Source organism: Dermacentor albipictus, chromosome 1, assembly GCF_038994185.2.
Source record: "Dermacentor albipictus isolate Rhodes 1998 colony chromosome 1, USDA_Dalb.pri_finalv2, whole genome shotgun sequence".
In the NCBI taxonomy this organism is placed as follows: Eukaryota; Metazoa; Arthropoda; class Arachnida; order Ixodida; family Ixodidae; genus Dermacentor; species Dermacentor albipictus.
In genome coordinates, this window is record NC_091821.1 from 480532016 (window position 1) to 480548788 (window position 16773).

Consider the following 16773-nt stretch of genomic DNA (forward strand, 5'->3'; position numbering starts at 1 on the left):
GGGCAATGTAGGGAAAAATTAGAAGGCGATCCACCGGTTAACGACCTTTTATGTTCCATTAGACTCTGATTGATACACCGCCCCGTTAGCCCTACGTAGAACTGGCCACAGCTAAGGGGAATTTCATAAACCACGCCCATACGAAAGTCAGTAAAACTGTTGTTCTTATTGTGCTTCACTGGACAAATATCTGTTCTTTGTTTCCCTTTTACTTGCTCCCTTTTCCTCTGTACGGCAGGGCATACCTTACCTAGCTTATTGGGAGCAGTGAAAGCAACATTAACATCCTTTCTACTTGCAGCCTTTTTAAGCCTGTGCGACACTGAATGAATGTACGGAATAGCCACTACTCATTTTTTTTCCTATTACTGCTTTCTGTAATCACGTTCGTCCCCCTCCAAACCGACTTCTTTAGGCGTTCAGCCACAGTGGCCGCTGCTGCGCTAGGATAACCTGCTTCTAATAGGCGCCGGATCTCCGCATTAAAACTGGAGCTCATGTTGTGCGTGGATGATCTGGTAAGAGCAGACTTAAGGCACGATATGGTAGTTCTGTTTTTTACTACTTTGGAATGCTTGGATTGAAAGTTTAGCAATGGCTTCGAAGATCTTGGGGAGTACTGCCAACAAACGTCATTTCTTTCGAAGACCAAGGAAATGTCAAGAAACTTAATTACGCGTCGCTGAGGAAACTCCTTGGTTAACTTTAATCCTCCTCCATAAAGTTGAAATTGCTCACACACTGAGGTAGCAGCGGAATCAAATTCTTCCCTATTGCAGAAAATCAGGTAATCATCAATGTAACGAAATATCTTGATAAGGCTTTCTCTAAGCAGCTGTCAACCTTACTCAGGTAAATAGTGCTAAGAATAGGGGCAACCTTTGAGCCAATACAAATACCTGATTTCTGCAGAAGAACGCCATCTCTCCACCCAATCAGCGTCGACTTAAGTACATTGAAAGAATTTCTAGAAAAGCTCCCGTGGAAACAACGCATCTGTCAAGAAAAGCAGACTTTCGCACTTGTCTTTATGCGCACTCATTTACGGAATTTAACAACCCGCCATGCGGTAAGGAATAAAACAGGTCTTCGATAACCATACTAAAAGCTGTACAATCACCAGGATTTACCTCTCTCAAATATTGAACTAGTGCCTGAGAATTACGCAAGCAAGAGGGTTCCAAAAAAACTGAGTCAGCCTTCGATTACTTTACATAACGAAGAGACTAAGTGCCTTAACAGTTATCTCTCACGTAGACCGGCACACGTACCCTACTGACACGTGGTGATACCATTCCTGAGCTTGCGCAGATGAGTTTTGTCTTCTTTCTTTTTTCCTCTCATTGCTGCCTTAAGTTGATAGTCGGCGTTCGTGTTGTCCACTTCTCTGCTCTTGTGTCCTGTCTGCACGCCTCACCTCTTTTTTGCTTAATGAATCCTTACCAACTAGCTCAGGTTTCTGTCGTTCTATGTCGTTATAGTCCCTCGTTTGTGTTAAGTAGATCCAATGTGATGATGAACAATTATTGCCCTGTAGGGGCTGCCAGATGCGAGCGTCTCCAGCGAGAGAGACCGATGCGGCGGCGGAAAAATTCTTCTTTCGGCTTCGTAATGATCTACAATTTCCCTGTACGTGACCATGCTATCTTTTATCCCTGGAACTGGCTGCTCTGGAGTTGCCCCGGAGTAGAGTGCTCGGGCGAGCTCATGAGCGGCTTCGTTGCCTGGGACTTCTTCAAGGGCCGGAACCCAAATAAAAGTTAGGTCCCTCCTAGGAGGGTTATTGAGTAGAATTTGGAGGGCCTCTTCCGAGATTCTCCCCTTGTTAGAATTTCGGATAGCTAATTTGTTATCGCATATTATTACTCCCGCTTTTGTACCCGCACAAGTGAACGCTACTGCAACCTCCTCGGCTGTACAGGCGTCCCTCGTGCACGTGGAGCACGCTATCTTAACGCACCCGTCGCCATCAACCACCGTCGAACGATACCGCAGCCCCGTCTCTGCCGCAAGCGGCGACCGCATAGGCTACTTTAAGCGCCGGTATGTTTTTAGGTTTATTTACTAGAGCCCTAGCCCTCTCTTTGTTGTAGATATAATGCATATTTTTAGGTAGGGGAGCGATTGAGAAGCGTTTACGCACGTCCAACGGTATGTCCTTCCTGTCAGTGAGGGCACCCCTGTCGCATTTGATTCGTACCCATTCCATGATTTTTCTCCCTGTTTTTGACTGGCCCTATCTTTCCAACTGAGACACTCGTACTGCCTCAATGAGTACAACTAGCGTGCTGTGAACACCCATTTTGAGGAGGTGGTCTGCCGAGGAAAGTGAAATGTGAGTGGAGCAGATGAGACCGTAAGCGACGCTCACCTTGAAACTGTGCAGTTATGTGGCACGATTAAAATTAGTTCGCTCTATTTCGTTTTTACTTTGCACTGATAACACGATACGCGATTTTTTAACTGCTTCCCAGTTTCAATCTAATGAAGTAATTACACGCCTTTTGCTGCATCGCTTACGGAAAACATATAAAGACAAAGCTTTACTGTGTGTATGCAGAGAAATTCATTTTAGTAAGGGGTCCTTCAGCGGTACAGAAAATCATTTTGTTCAAAGGACTTAGTTCACCCGTGTGTCCAGGGCATTAGATATTGCGGTTACTTGTATATATAATGCTGCGCGCAACTAAAGAAGGGACGTCAGTGCTGGAAAAGAGGCTGTTCTCTAAAATTCAAGCCCAACTGCCCCACTGAAATGCCACGCTTCCCTTCGTTAAATTGCGATTGAAGGCCACGATCATTTCCCTTTTTTTTTCTTTTAATCTAACCACTAGGCGGCATTATGCTAGTTTTCGATAGTTAGGTGCCCATGTTTCAAACTTCAAATGATGTTTTGTGCGACAGTAGTAGCCTTTCGTCTCGAAAGCGATGGCACCGCAAGCTTAATGCACACTATGTTTTTCGGGTCAAACGCTTCCCCTTCCCGCGATTCTTTAAAATAATGTGCCAACGTGGTTCTGCTATAGTAATGCGCAGGTCCATACTCCGAGAAGTGTTCACTCGTGCAGCTTCTTTTACCAATACATTTTGTCCCATTGCTCGCCTAACCGGGAGTTGATCATAAACTGCACGTAATAATGACAAGAAAAATCGCACCCTCTGCCTTCTTTTAAAAGAGACAGTTCCTTATTTTACTAAAACGAAGCATAGAAAGAGATCATCTCACACAAGTCAGAAGGCAATAACTTTGCAATAATGCACACGAGAGACAAGGACAAAAAAAGCAAATCGTTCACACCGCACGTGTCCAACTGTCCGCTGTATAGTTCTCGGAGCGTTCGTCAACGGCGCGCAGCGGTCTTGGCTTTGCGATCCTTCTGTGGCTCGCTGTCGTCGCGGAGCAGGACCCCGTCGCGACCGGTGCTTCCGAGCGCCACAGCGTGGCGCTGCTGCTGCGATTGTTCAGGCGGTGCTGCCGCCTGGCCGCTGCGACGGCGCGTGGAGGTCGCGTACGCGTCGTTGCTGGTGGTGACCGTCGTGGTGGTGTTCGTCACCGTGATCTTGCTGGTGCCGTTGTACGTGACCGTGACCGTCTGCGTGGAGGTGAGGTACGCCATCGGTCGGCCCTGTGCGTCCACGTAGATCCACTCGTCCCGGGACGGGTTGGCGAGTTCCTGCTTGGCCGCGCGACGACTCAGGATTTCAAACTTGCGCCTGCGACGCGCCGCTCTCTCGGCCACCTTGGGGTCGGTCGCCACTGCGGGCTGGGGGGCGCTGGCCGAGTTAAGTGAGGGTTCGTGCGAGAGAGAAGAGCGATTGAAGATCAAATGGCAAGGACTGTAATTCGTATTTGGTGAATTTAAGCACCAGTTAACGTGCGGAGAGAATGCAAGGGAAGAAAGACTGGCCATAAATACAAACTATTGTTTATAGTTATCGCAAGGGATCGTCCGCGATCTCAAAATATTATTATGCCAGGAGTATGTTGGCATGAACAGGCGTACCTTCACTTAGCCTTCTCATGCACAAGAAAAACGCTACTATCACGATGATATTTACTGGAAGTTCTTATTGCCAAGCGCTCTCTTTGGAAGCCAAAAACCCATGGTTTATTCAGAAGGCTCTGACACACACGCGCAGCAGTATGCCAATATGCCAATGTATGTGGACAAACTGACCAGTTTCCAAGCGGTGTCTAATAACAATTATTTCGTCTAACTAAATACATAGGTTATGGTAACCACACCAGTTTGTTGTATGGAGTCCTTATCTCAGATAAACGCTCAGTTAGGTGATATTAGGACAGACAAGTTTGGATTGTAATATGCTAGGATTCTCTTCGTGCGATTCTAATCTATTCCTGTCATTTGTCTCACTGAGGGCCTGATTTCAGTGATAACGAGTATGGAAGGGCATCAATAATAATAGAGAAAGAAAAGCGTACCTTATCTGAGAAAAATTTATTTATCATATTAATTGGTTAGGAAATTGTTTTCAGAAATATACGCAACTGAAAACTCACTACCGCTGGGCAATTTCTAGCTTTCTTGCTTTCGGTTTCCCACACTTACATTTCCATTTATGAAGTAAGAAACCGAAGCTAGTGAATGGGACATGTAGTATTTTGTAGGGTTAATTGAGTAATTGTGCTTTGCAAGCAGATACTGAGGAACAATATCTATGGAGTTTCCACGTGTCCCGGTTGCATAAAACGGAAGTGGAATCTCTATACCATGCACAGACACTTCAAAATGCGGTCCTGCACGTAAATTTGTCATTAAATTTAAGGTGTAGATGTATTACGCTTCATGCGCATTGCCTCACGTTCAGGAGACGTTATCGACAGTGTCGTGTATGACGCGAGACGAGTTCATGTCGTGCGAATGCAGCGTGACTACATGCGCGCCGCGTAGTCTTTGCAAATCTTAGAGGTAAGCGTTTATCAATAAGCAGCTCTGTCGTCCGTCGTAGGTCGATAAGCTTCTTCGATGAATGCGCACGTTTTCTTTTTTCGTTATCGCAAAAATGTCCTGCTTGCTACTACGGCGTTGTGGTAGTGAAGTAGGGGATGGATGGATGAATTCTGGAGTTTTACCTGCTAAAACCACAATTTGGTTATGAGGCATGCCACAGTGGGGGACTCCGGATGAATTTTGACCATCAAGGTATCTTTAGCGTTCCCCCAGTGCACGGACACGGGCGTTTTTGCATTCTGCACCTATTAAAATGCGGCCGCGAAGGCGAGGATGTCATGAAGGACGTAAAGACAACTACTGGCTGGTAAGTAGCCTATTTAAGTTACCTAGATAGTTTTTTGCAATTAAGGAATTTCCATCCACGCCTCAGCATTAACATAGAGCAACGACATGTCCACTACCATGAGCGTACACGATGACGGCAGTGTGATAGCAACTGCAGGAGAAGCTTGCAAACGGGTTCTAACTGAAATGAAAAAGCGAGATGCAGACGACACCCGATGTACTGCTAAAGTGAGAGTAAATGAGCTGTACAAAGTCAGTGCCAAAATTGAATTGACCTTATATTTGCTGATACCCACAGCCTCCTATGGTTAGAACAAAGCAAACATTGCAAGCAAGGCAAACAATTTAGGCAAACAAAAGCAGGAACGCACACACACACAAACACACACACACACAAACACTCGCACGGTCGCACGCACGCACGGTCGCACGCACGCACGCACACACACACACGCACACACAGAGTGAGAGAAAAAAGGTAGCGGCAACCACCAGTATCTTTGCATGCGCGAGTCATTGTTGCGCGAGCAGGATCCAGTTCCGCGCCCAAATTCTGAGTGGCTCTAAATGTGACGGTATTTGTGAGAAATGGCGCTTTTCCCGTGGTTTTAACACATCGGTCGACATACAGTGGCGCTGGTTCCCCTTGGCCACGTATTTTGCCGAGTTATCTGGCGATCATTGTCATGTTTCTTTCGGTTCAAGCTGCACACCTAATATCTCGCGGCTGGTGTTTGATGTTCTGGTTATCAGGAAAGCTCAGTTACTCCTGAGAACAAATCACATGGCAAAATAGGTTGATACCGAAACATTTTTTGTCGATTATTTGGCGTGTTATGCACTAAACTTGCGTCTTTCCCAGAAGCCTCTTCTATTATGAGACCTTATTGTAGGGCAAGCGTGTCAAATGTATTTCTTGTTCGAGATAATCGTCAAGCATCACATGTTCCACTAAGCTTACGTATGAGGCTACAGTGCTAAACAACACGCAAATTTCTCATATCCAGGGTTAAAATCTTGTCCCAGAGGATGTTAATTTGGCGCTGAATCTTCGTGCATATCTATGCATCCTTCGTGGGCTAGCATCGTAAACAAATACCGAGGATATAAGTATAATTTTTGTTGACATTTTATTTTCCTTAGTTGCGGAGGTTGCACGTAGAAGCATCGTGGGAACGAGTGAAAAGGCAGCACCCAACCAGAAAAGGAAGACCCACCACGTCGCTTGTTGTCTCGGTCGATTTTGCTCCTGTACATACTCTCAGGTTGCAATCATACTGCAGCTTGCTCAGCGAACAATTCCTTCGGCTAAAGGGCGCGGTAAATGCGCAATAAAGCGTTCGCTTGCTTGTGCCACCTGGAATCTATAATTTCGTTTACATCTATAAGCAATGCTGAACTCTCTGCGGCAAGAAACGTAAACATCACTAAATCAGCCATTCCTAAATTATCCCTAAAAATAAAAAAAAATCTCACAGGTAGCCTAAAAACTAGCATATCTGATTGAGGAGTTCAAGGAACTACTTCCAAAGAGGTGAAAGTCGCTCTAGTATCAGCTAAAAACGCACACATGGTAGGTGAAGGCAGTTCTACCCTGCCAAGCTTTTGCTGCTTCGTCTGCGACTTCAAGCAAACGCAGAGTGCACAGAGGTGCTTGAGCACAAAACTTCGAACGGGTAACACGGATCGGCGAGAGTCTTTTGAATTGCTGTATCATACTGCTCAATAGAAAACTCCCAAGACCGGCAGTGTCATCGTCTCACTTTTTCTGACCTTGCAGATGTACAAATTGAACATAACGGGGGACGTATTAGTGCCGCAACTATAGCAGAATGCTGGGAGACGTATTCGACAGTAGTAAGCCTGGTGGCAACATACTGCGTTGCTTCAGTTATTGATAAATTTTCTTGGGCAAGGAAATATACGAAATTTAATTAATATGATTATATCATTGCTGACAGGTTTACACCAGAAAATCATCGGAACAGTCCGTCACTGCGATAACTGTACTGCGCCCTTTGACAGAACACGGCCTTACAAGATGTCGCTACCAGCGCCGCTGCTCCCATCAATACGTCTACTGCTTAACGTCACTCTAGCACATCTTTATTATGCGGAATACTAGGGCTATTCTTTTACCAACGCTGGCTGCACGAGTGTACCTATTGTAGGAAGTTGCCTTTTTTTTTTTACTTGGTGTAGAAAAGTGCAGCTGCTCCCACGTACACGAAGCCATTTTTCCTAGCTGTAGTGTGTGAAAACTACACTTTCTACACTGCGGTTTCTATGAGTGTAGGCAGCAGACGACAAATGAGCAGGCTGGCGTTGCAAACGCGTGGTGCCATTTTGGCTGCGACTGTCGGAGTTGATATAGCTACGATAGTCATTATTAGCTGCAAGCGGGGTAGCGAAGTACTGGCGTGACCCCGTGTCACAGAGGAAGGTGAGCTAACCTTCCAAGAAGATAAAATGATCTTACTCACAGATGGTGCGGGCTGTTTCATATACCGCGTTGTATTATACGCATTGAGTAGTTGTCTTCGTACGCTGCGCATTCACTATGTATTTCGCTGCTGTTCATACATATTTGTAGATGAAAGCCAGCTCGTACATTGGCGTTAAGCTTTAGGCATACGTATATACGCCGCCAGTAACTGCGAAGTCAGGGGAAGGGCTGAGTCAGATGCTTTTCGTCTGCTCATGCAGAATACACGCGCTGTCTGCTCTCCTTGGCTACAGCCCAGCGAGCCAAGTGCAGCACGTGACGCCATATCCTTTACCCGGCACTACACTCGTCTACACGAGCCTGCACGAAGTGTAGGTAAAAAAAATAGCCCTACTAAAAATATCACTGTAGTACCGGACGCTTACGGAATGGTTGGGCAAGCGGCAGCTATGCAGGGACCAATGCTAAAGAAAACCGCCTCTATAGTAATGTCGAAAATGAAAGCACTTCTTACTCGTCACCGTCTTGCTTCGAAGGTTCCCTCCGGCGGTACACCGAAAGAGCGAGGACCACGCATAATAGGCACGCCGTCACGGCAAAGGCGAGCACGAGCCTTCGCACGCTGTCGTCAGGGGCGCTGTCGCCTTCCTCCTGGTACTTTAAAAAGAAAATCTATTATCATTCAAGGGCAGAGATCAATGCGCGAACTTGATGCAGGCGTTACCGAAATGCTGTGGCTTACTGCTGCCCTTTCACGGACACCGTTAGCACCACTGCACTTGAATCTGAGCAGTAAGAGTTCTGGCTGTACTCATAGGGCCCCTGACAGGGATAGTAAAAGTACTTCTAAACAGGTAACCGTAAGGTAAAAGGTCAGTATTTTGTCACAGTGTTAATAATCGGTTATCACTAACACGACTGCCTGGTGTCACTTGTGCAGGTTAGTGGGTAGCCCACAGCAAGTTCAGGCAGTAACTAACAATAGCTGTATTGCACTAACACTACACAAAAATGTTGTGGTATTGAGTCTGAGTCATGCTTTATCATCGCGAGGAAGGGGCCGATGCTTTCGTAATTGTACAACTATGATATTTATGGGAACTAAATTAACGTATGGGTCGACTGCCACCCGGTGTCGATGCTCTCACTTTCAATAACAGAAAACTTTTTTCCTTATCACAAATTGGTGTTAATACAACTGAGGCATAATACTTGAAAAATTGAACTGAGTCTGTTTGCAGCAGAATGCTGAAACGGCTTAATTGCAGTACCCTCCAATAAATAATGGAAGCTCATGTTCTTGAGGCGTCTTCAATTATCTTGGTGTCGTAGGAGACGCTTCATTAGAGTCTTTGCACCACACTATAATTCTGCACGTTGAAAAACCAGTTGCATCTGCACGGTTTTCAATTATTCGTTTCATTTGCGCTCGCTCTTTAATGAGATGTGGGTATACTGCACGTTCTAAGCTCTCCTAATGTTAGTCAGAAGCTTCAGGCAGCGACGCAATCGTAAAACCACATTTACGCCCCAAGAAGAAACTACATTTGTTGGAGCCATTGTAAAGGATATCAACGACGCCTTACCTTCTGCGCATTGAAGAGCAGGGAATACATAGCGCCATTGTGCAAGACAAGCAATGAACATGCGCTAGAATAAATTCTCGAACCACTCCATACGAAGATACGATTCTTATAAAAAATATAACAATGGGAACTTACCTTGGTCATTGCGAACAGCGTCTTCTTTGTCTTTTCTCTAGCTCCCTATAAATGACACTTACCCCCTATGGTGGAGTGACTACGATGCCGGCGATAAAAGAAAACGAAATATCAGAGAAATCTATACTGTAAAACTGACTTTAAGTAACAGTTAAAAAGATATTAAACAAACTTGCGCCTCTAAGGCATTCAAAAAATGTTTCCCGAGCAACACTTGATATGGCTGTGCTCCCGCATGTCACTTACCCATAGCCTCTTTGCAAAGTTCCACGAGAACTGGCAGATCCGCGTGCCAAGTCAGCGTGCCAAGCCCGTGTAGCGAGCTCACGTGCCCAGCACGCGAGCAGGTGGTCGGTCAGCTGGTCCTCCGCAGTAGAAGCCATGTACTTGTTAAGTCTGCTCCCTCCATGTACCCAGTTTGCGTCCATTCATAAATGCGTCTTAAGTTGAAGGCCGTGCTTGCTTTGATATAATTGGCGCTTGGCGTGAACGCGCTAAGTCGTTTAGTGCGTTTCATTTGGTGCGTTCACGGCAGGTGTCATTTAAGTTTAACCAAGCCTGGACTTCAAGTTAAGATGCGTTTCAGGATACAAGGGTAAAACCCTTGTATAATTTTTCCAAGCTTCTCAGGCCTGTTCGAAGCCCCGTGTACAACGTAATCTTTTATCAATAATAGTAAACGCAATGTCGAGGCAAATAGTTAAAGATACTCACTAATTAGATAATAATTTCCCCGGTTATATGGCAGTAAAATTGCGAAATTTACGCTGACCAGGTTTGAAGATATGTCTTTTCTGTAGTAAAAATAAAATAAAATTATGGGGTTCTATGTGCCAAAACCACTGTCTGATTATGAGGCACGCCGTAGTGGAGGACTCCGGAAATTTCTACCACCTGGGGTTCTTTAACGTGCACCCAAATCTAAATACACGCCGTGGTTGCTCAGTGGCTATGGTGTTGGGCTGCTGAGCACGAGGTCGCGGGATCAAATCCCTGCCACGGCGGCCGCATTTCGATAAGGGCGAAATGCGAAAACACCCGTGTTTCTGTAGTAATCCTAGCAGAACGTTGGGGATATCTGTCCCCAAATTTCTGCTTAACAAATCACGGTGCGCGGCCTTTCTAATTACAGCACACCTTTCCGGGAAGCTTTTTCTTTTCGAGCAGTTGCACTATATAAAGTACCAGTAAGTGAACCGCGCACTTTCAACGTGCCCGTACATGACTCCTCCGTTTGAAACCTTGCCCGCAGTAACGCTTCTAGCACTGGAGAAAAAAAAATATACGAAGCCTGTAATTGAGCCACATGCGTATTTTAATTTCACATGCTGATTTACAGGAACTTCTCTCTATTAAGACTGAATTTGATCTCGATGTATGTAATAGTCATCGGAGGGCATCGGCTAAATTCTGCGCCGCTGTTTACACGCACATTTAATGCTCCGTGATGATTTCAATAAGTAGGTTATTGCGAAGGTCCTATTTAACCCACACACTTTGAACTTTGCTTACACATCCCCAACATCCTTCCTGTTATTTTTTTAAGGTCTAAATGAATTGGGTCGCTTAGTTTACAGAAGATGCCGCGGACAGGTAATGTGAGCCTGGGGTAAAGGGATAACATATGTAGAAACGAAGGTTTAGTAATTAATTAGAAAGCTTCCCATTAGGCTGGAAAGGCTGAAACTACGCCATACAATATGCCGTGAACTTTCGTCAAGTGTAAGTTTGGTGTGACGTAGACCCGCCGTGGTTGCTCAGTGGCTATGGTGTTGGGCTGCTGAGCACAAGGTCGCGGGATCGAATCCCGGGCACGGCGGCCGCATTTTGATGGGGGTGAAAACACCCATATACTTACATTTAGGTGCACGTTAAAGAACCCCAGGTGGACCATTAAGGTGACAGAATGGGTACCAAGAGAAGGGAAGTGCAGTAGAGGACGGCAGAAGAATAGGTGGGGCCACGAAACTAGAAAATTTGCGGGTGGTAGGTGGAATAGGTTGGCTCAGGACAAGGGTCATTGTAGATTGCAGGGAGAGGCCTTTGTCCTGCAGTGGACATAAGTAGGATGATGATGATAGAATGTATAAGCATGACTCAACGAGGACGTAGAAAAGAACAGACAAACAGAGACAGCGCTATCTTTGTGTGTCTGCATCTTTCTGCGTTATTTTTGAGTCACGCTTACACATTCTATCATGGATCCCAACCAACTAGCCCATCAAAGTGTTTGAACTAAATTAACCAGCACGGTGTCACGCGCGCACAGGTAAACATGAACACATCTCGCTCGATGACAGCAGGAACTGTCTGTGAAAATGCTGGAGTTGGGAATAAAGGCGACCTAAGGGCGACAAGCAGCGAGTCAATTGACCTCCGTCGCTTCAACGTGAACGAAGAGTCGAAAGCACAGCGCATACGAAGCTATGGCACTACGCGCACTCTAGAAACATCGCAGATCGCATTGAAGAGGAAGCCCCGCGCGGGTTGATGGTCGCTTTCAAGACAAACGATCGCCGGCAACGCTTCCCTACGGTGTCCGCCAAAGGCGTCTGCTACGGCGTCCACGATTCGCGTGGCCAATGCCGTAGAAGACGCCGAGGTTGCGTTCACTCTGTACGAAGCGGTGGGCGAGGAGGACATCAAGGCACCCTAGCAGCAGCTCGAGAAGAACGCCTGTCCTCCTCGGCCTGATTCCCCTGCCTGGCGCTCAATAGGAGAAGGCACGGATTTGGGCGGCTTTTCTCGCTCGCGTACGCGAGGTTGAACCGCGTTTGCCGGCTCACCCTCACACGCTTTCACTCATACGGAACTTCAAGGCGACGGCAACAGTCACGCGACGGCAAAAATGCGCCTGGAATGTCCATATAATTGGTACCGCAATAAATGCTTTACTGCTGCGCTGCTAGCCTCATGCCATAAATGTGTGTATGAGCGGAGGCAGCGAATACCCGGCTAGCTCAGTCATTCTTCCGGCTACCGTTCGGTGCGGACGCAGAATGATGTGCTCCAATGGAGCAGCGTTAACGGTCTTTCTTAGCCGCGGAAACAGGATTGAAGATAACGAGGTTCAGGAATGCGAGGGCATTTTGCCTACATTGCCCGCCGGACTTGTGTTTAACACCGTCTTTTTCTCCTTTTTGACACGGTAACATACGAGTTGCCGTGTCAAGCCCTACAGGGTATAGGATTTCCGCGACGCCATCGCGAGAACTGGTGCGCTTCATGACGTTGCGGCGTACGAAATCAACGGTGTCTGGGCGGTAACTCTCAGCAGTTCCGAAGCAACGAAGAAGCTGGCCGCTCTCAAAGAGCTGGTAGTAAAAGGTCGCGGCTGCATCACCTTCAATTTAGACAACCAGCCGGTGAAACTACGGCTACATAGGATGTTGCATGGCGTGGACCACGACGACATTCGGACGGCTCTCGCGGCTTACGGGAACGCAACCGAGGTGACCCGGAAGCGTTGGCGTGTCTCAGGCGTCAAGGAGAAGGAGCCCACAATGACGACCGTTCTCCTGAAACTGAAACCACGTATGAATGTCAATGACCTGCCTCAGCAGCTACGCGTTGCGGGATTGTTCGCCCTTGTAGTGGCGCCTGGGCAGCCTATGCAGTGCCTACGTTGCCGCGGCATGGGCCATGTTCCACGTGAATGCAAGGTGCTCAAAGTTTAGACGCTGCGGTCATGTCGACAGTGAGTGCGTCCGAACATGCCCGGTGGCTACGGAGCTGGCATCGCAAGGCAGGTCCGTTGAGCTTTCGATGGACGTGGACGAGGCAAAGGATGCGGCGAAAGGAACCGAGCAAGTAGGCAAGCCAACAGAAACGATTCACCCGTCGGGGCCTTCCAACGGTGACACAAACACGTCTAGCAAATGAAGGAAGCACCCCGAGAAGAAGAAATCGCCTATGACCCTGGTGAAGGCGTCGGAGACTGAGGAGAGCGGTCCGGCAGCAAATGTCGGCGAACCAACGAACAGACCGGAAAACCCGGACGAGAGCGGTGGCCGTGCAGCCAGCGTCACCGCCCCAGCCAAGCGGCCTCATGTCCTCAACGGCAACAAAGGGGACAAGGTGGCAGCCCACTGCATTGAGGAGCCGCTTGCAAAAACAATCCTTACCCGCGGACCAGTCTCCGGTTGCGACCTAACGCTTCATCTGAGAAGCGAAATGGCGATACCGATACGTTTCAGGGTTCCACGCCTGCACTGGTTGGCTCCGGCATCAAAGAAGGCGTCTAGGCACGCGCTAGGCGCGAAAGGTAAGCGCCATGCTAACGGCCTCTTCACTCTATACGTAAATGGCTCCTGCACCTCCGTTGAAAGTAGCCATGTTAGGGGATTCGCAAGAGAATAAAAACGGTCAGGTGCACTGCAAAGCTTTTAGCAGGGCATGGAATTGATGCACTGGCCGTGCAGGAAACAACTGTGTACGGGGAGGAAGAGACCGAGAGCATGGTACGACGTTTCACGTCTACATTCTACGCTGTTGTAATCCATGTCATCGACACATCTGCTGGTTGTGTTCTTTTTATTAAGACGTTGCCGGGTGTGGTCGTGCAAACTCATTTCTCGTGTTCGTCAGGTCGGTGTGTTGCTGTCGATTTTCCATTCAGTAATACGGAATGGCGCGTTGTATGTTTGTATGCACGAAATGTGGATGAAAGGGTTGGTCTTTTTTCCAAAGTGTTGAACAGCGTCTCAGTTTTGATAAACAGCTTAATATCATGGGCAAGTTCAAATGCGTCTCGAGTGCTTGCGTTAAAATCAGCGCACGGGCATGCAAGGACGCAAGTACTGAGGTGCTGTCGCAAACCATGGACAAATGGAACCTCAAGGATGTGGCGGAGTATATGCAAGGCGCAGGTGATGTGAAGTATACACTTTCAGCGTGCAAGCTATGTCCGTCTGGTCTGCCTTTATGTAACGCTTGACGTGATTCCAAAATGCAACAGCTACGGCGCAGTGCCAGTGTCTTTCTCGGTGCACTGTTTAATAGAGTGTGGGACAGGATCACAATAACGTGGCGGTGCTTTTAGCTGGGGCCTGTGTACGATAAATAACAAGCTGATTAAAGACGATGGTTTCAACAGTGCGGTAATGGAAGAAATTGGCAAAATAGAGCCGAGTAAAGAACTGAAGATAGGGCAACAGTGGGAACTTTGTAAGGAACAACGTAAAGTAAAGGCAATGGAACGGTCTTGTTGCATTGCGTACGAGGAGAAGCTAAATGAACGCAATCCAAGTTCTGGGCTTGCAAAACTGCTGGATAAAGAATGTGAAGCGCCTGGTAAAGGAATTGATAACATTGGGAAAACAAAAAGAAAAGTGAACTGATAGAAGAGGAGCGTTATCGCGGTGCGCTGGTGCGAGCGAGAGCGGAACATGTAGCTGCAGCAGAGGCGCCGTCGGAACGAGCGCTTGGAATTGAAAAAGACCACGCTCGGCCAAGTCACATTGACAACATAGAGTGCGGAGTGGTCTTATCCGATGACAACGAATATATTAAGTGTGCGTTTTTTAAGTAGTATCAGACGTTGTTAGCATTACATGATGCCGACACGAACACGTTTCAGCAGAGGTTTCTTGGTGCACCGCCGCGACTCGACGTTGAGAAGAAAGATAGAGCTGCCAATAACCTAATCAGAAGTAGAAATGGCAATAGAAAATTTAAACCCTGTAAAGTCGCCATGAGCTGATGGGTGAAGCGCCGCGTTTTAATAAATATGTGTATAGATAGTTTGCACAGACGTCATCGTGGCCGCCATCTTTAGGTACTAGCACGTCGAGAAGGAGTGTAATCAAGAACCATGACAGCAGGATGGGCCCATCTTATGTCGAACGACAAAGCGATAACAGTGATAAACCGGTGAAAAACAGTCACCGTCAATAAGCAAAACAACGTGCGCGTGCTAATACAATGCATTGACGTCATCGTGGCCGCCATCTATGGGTACTAGCGCAGTGACAGGTGCATCCGTGACGTCACATGAAAACTATACGAGGAAAGCGAGTGAGAGCCCGGTTAGTTCATTCAGTAGAGCATGAGACCCTTTACCTCTTGATCGTGGTCTCAAATCCACGTTTGGAGCATTATTTTGCTACTTCATAATTGTTTTCCACCAATAAGGGTTGTCATAGCTGAAACAGCTTCACAAATGTTTCGCCGGCTCACACCTACCTTGATTACATAATTGTGTGTGGAGGAGCCGAGGGACCTAGTGCCCGGCTACTTCGCCACTTTCAGCCACGACAGCGGGCTAATACGGAATATGGGCTCCCGCAAGGGCGACTTTTGCGGCCCCGAGGGACCGTGGTATCCGGTTTATGGATGCTGCTATTCAGGTTACTACATTATTTTGCCGGAATTGCCGAAAAGGTATGACCGTTGCTAATACCTTCTCAACGCACGGGGATGTCAAGACGAGGGCCTGCCGCAGAGAACATTTTCGAGACGCGCTTGCCCGTCTGCAGCTCATGCCAGAAGTGTTGGCTTTAGGAGCCTATCAAATGAATTTCGTATGGGCTATCTCATTTAAGATGAAAAAGGAAAGTAGAAGCTGCTGTCCACGGCAGCGTAAAGCGCGAAGGGCGGGCGATGTTTGTCGACTGACCCACGCTGCTGCCACTCTACTGGCTGCTGCACACCACACCGGAGGAGGTCCTGCGAGCAGCGTTGACCCCCTTCGGAGCAGTGACCGAGGTGCCAAGAAAAAAAATTTGCTCGCCATCGCTATTCTGCGAAAGTGGATGCCCAGCGAAGCTGTTAGAAAACCACTGAAATGTCATCGATGGGGATGCGGAACGTTTCATTGTTCTGGATAGTCTCGGCACGACACCATTGTTGAGCGTTGCGATTTTGCACTCTTCGATGCTCATCTTATTCACGGTGCTCTTCGGGAGTCTTAACTTTGCGTGGTCTACCCATAGCGGTCTTGCAATGAACTAATTGTGTTGCTAGGCAGGTCTCCTTTTTATATATGAAGTTTCGTGACGTCACTCACTGCTTTATATGCTGCCGCTGCTGCACCTTACCCACGGGAGCAGCTCATGCAACGCAATCTTTACTGGAATACACACGCGGGAAGAATGAATGTGCCTTGTATTGTTCACAGGTGCCTTACCATCGATGATGTGGTTTTTACGCTTATTTTTGTGCTTTTATTTATTGAGATGAATATTGAGCTGTATGTTGTCTGCCTGATTCCAAAGGAGATATGGACTTGTTTGGGTTCAATTTTTTTTTAGCTGACAGACACGAAAATCCCGACCAAGTTGTGGATAGCAGCTTCACTGTAAATGACGTGTTGCCGGATGCAGTAACCGGGGGTCACACTTAGGAC

The 16773-nt window shown here is 47.3% G+C and overlaps 1 protein-coding gene across 1 annotated transcript; it reads right to left on the minus strand.

Moving 5' to 3' along the window:
* Positions 1-3164: 3164 nt before the first annotated feature.
* Positions 3165-9728, minus strand: LOC135901465 (uncharacterized). The gene is made up of 4 exons (XM_065431276.1): positions 9675-9728; positions 9429-9507; positions 8222-8364; positions 3165-3774 (listed from the first exon to the last, which is right to left on the minus strand). Exons 2-4 carry the CDS (start codon positions 9435-9437, stop codon positions 3342-3344), a joined length of 585 nt encoding a protein of 194 aa, XP_065287348.1. The 5' UTR covers positions 9438-9507; positions 9675-9728; the 3' UTR covers positions 3165-3341.
* Positions 9729-16773: the final 7045 nt, after the last annotated feature.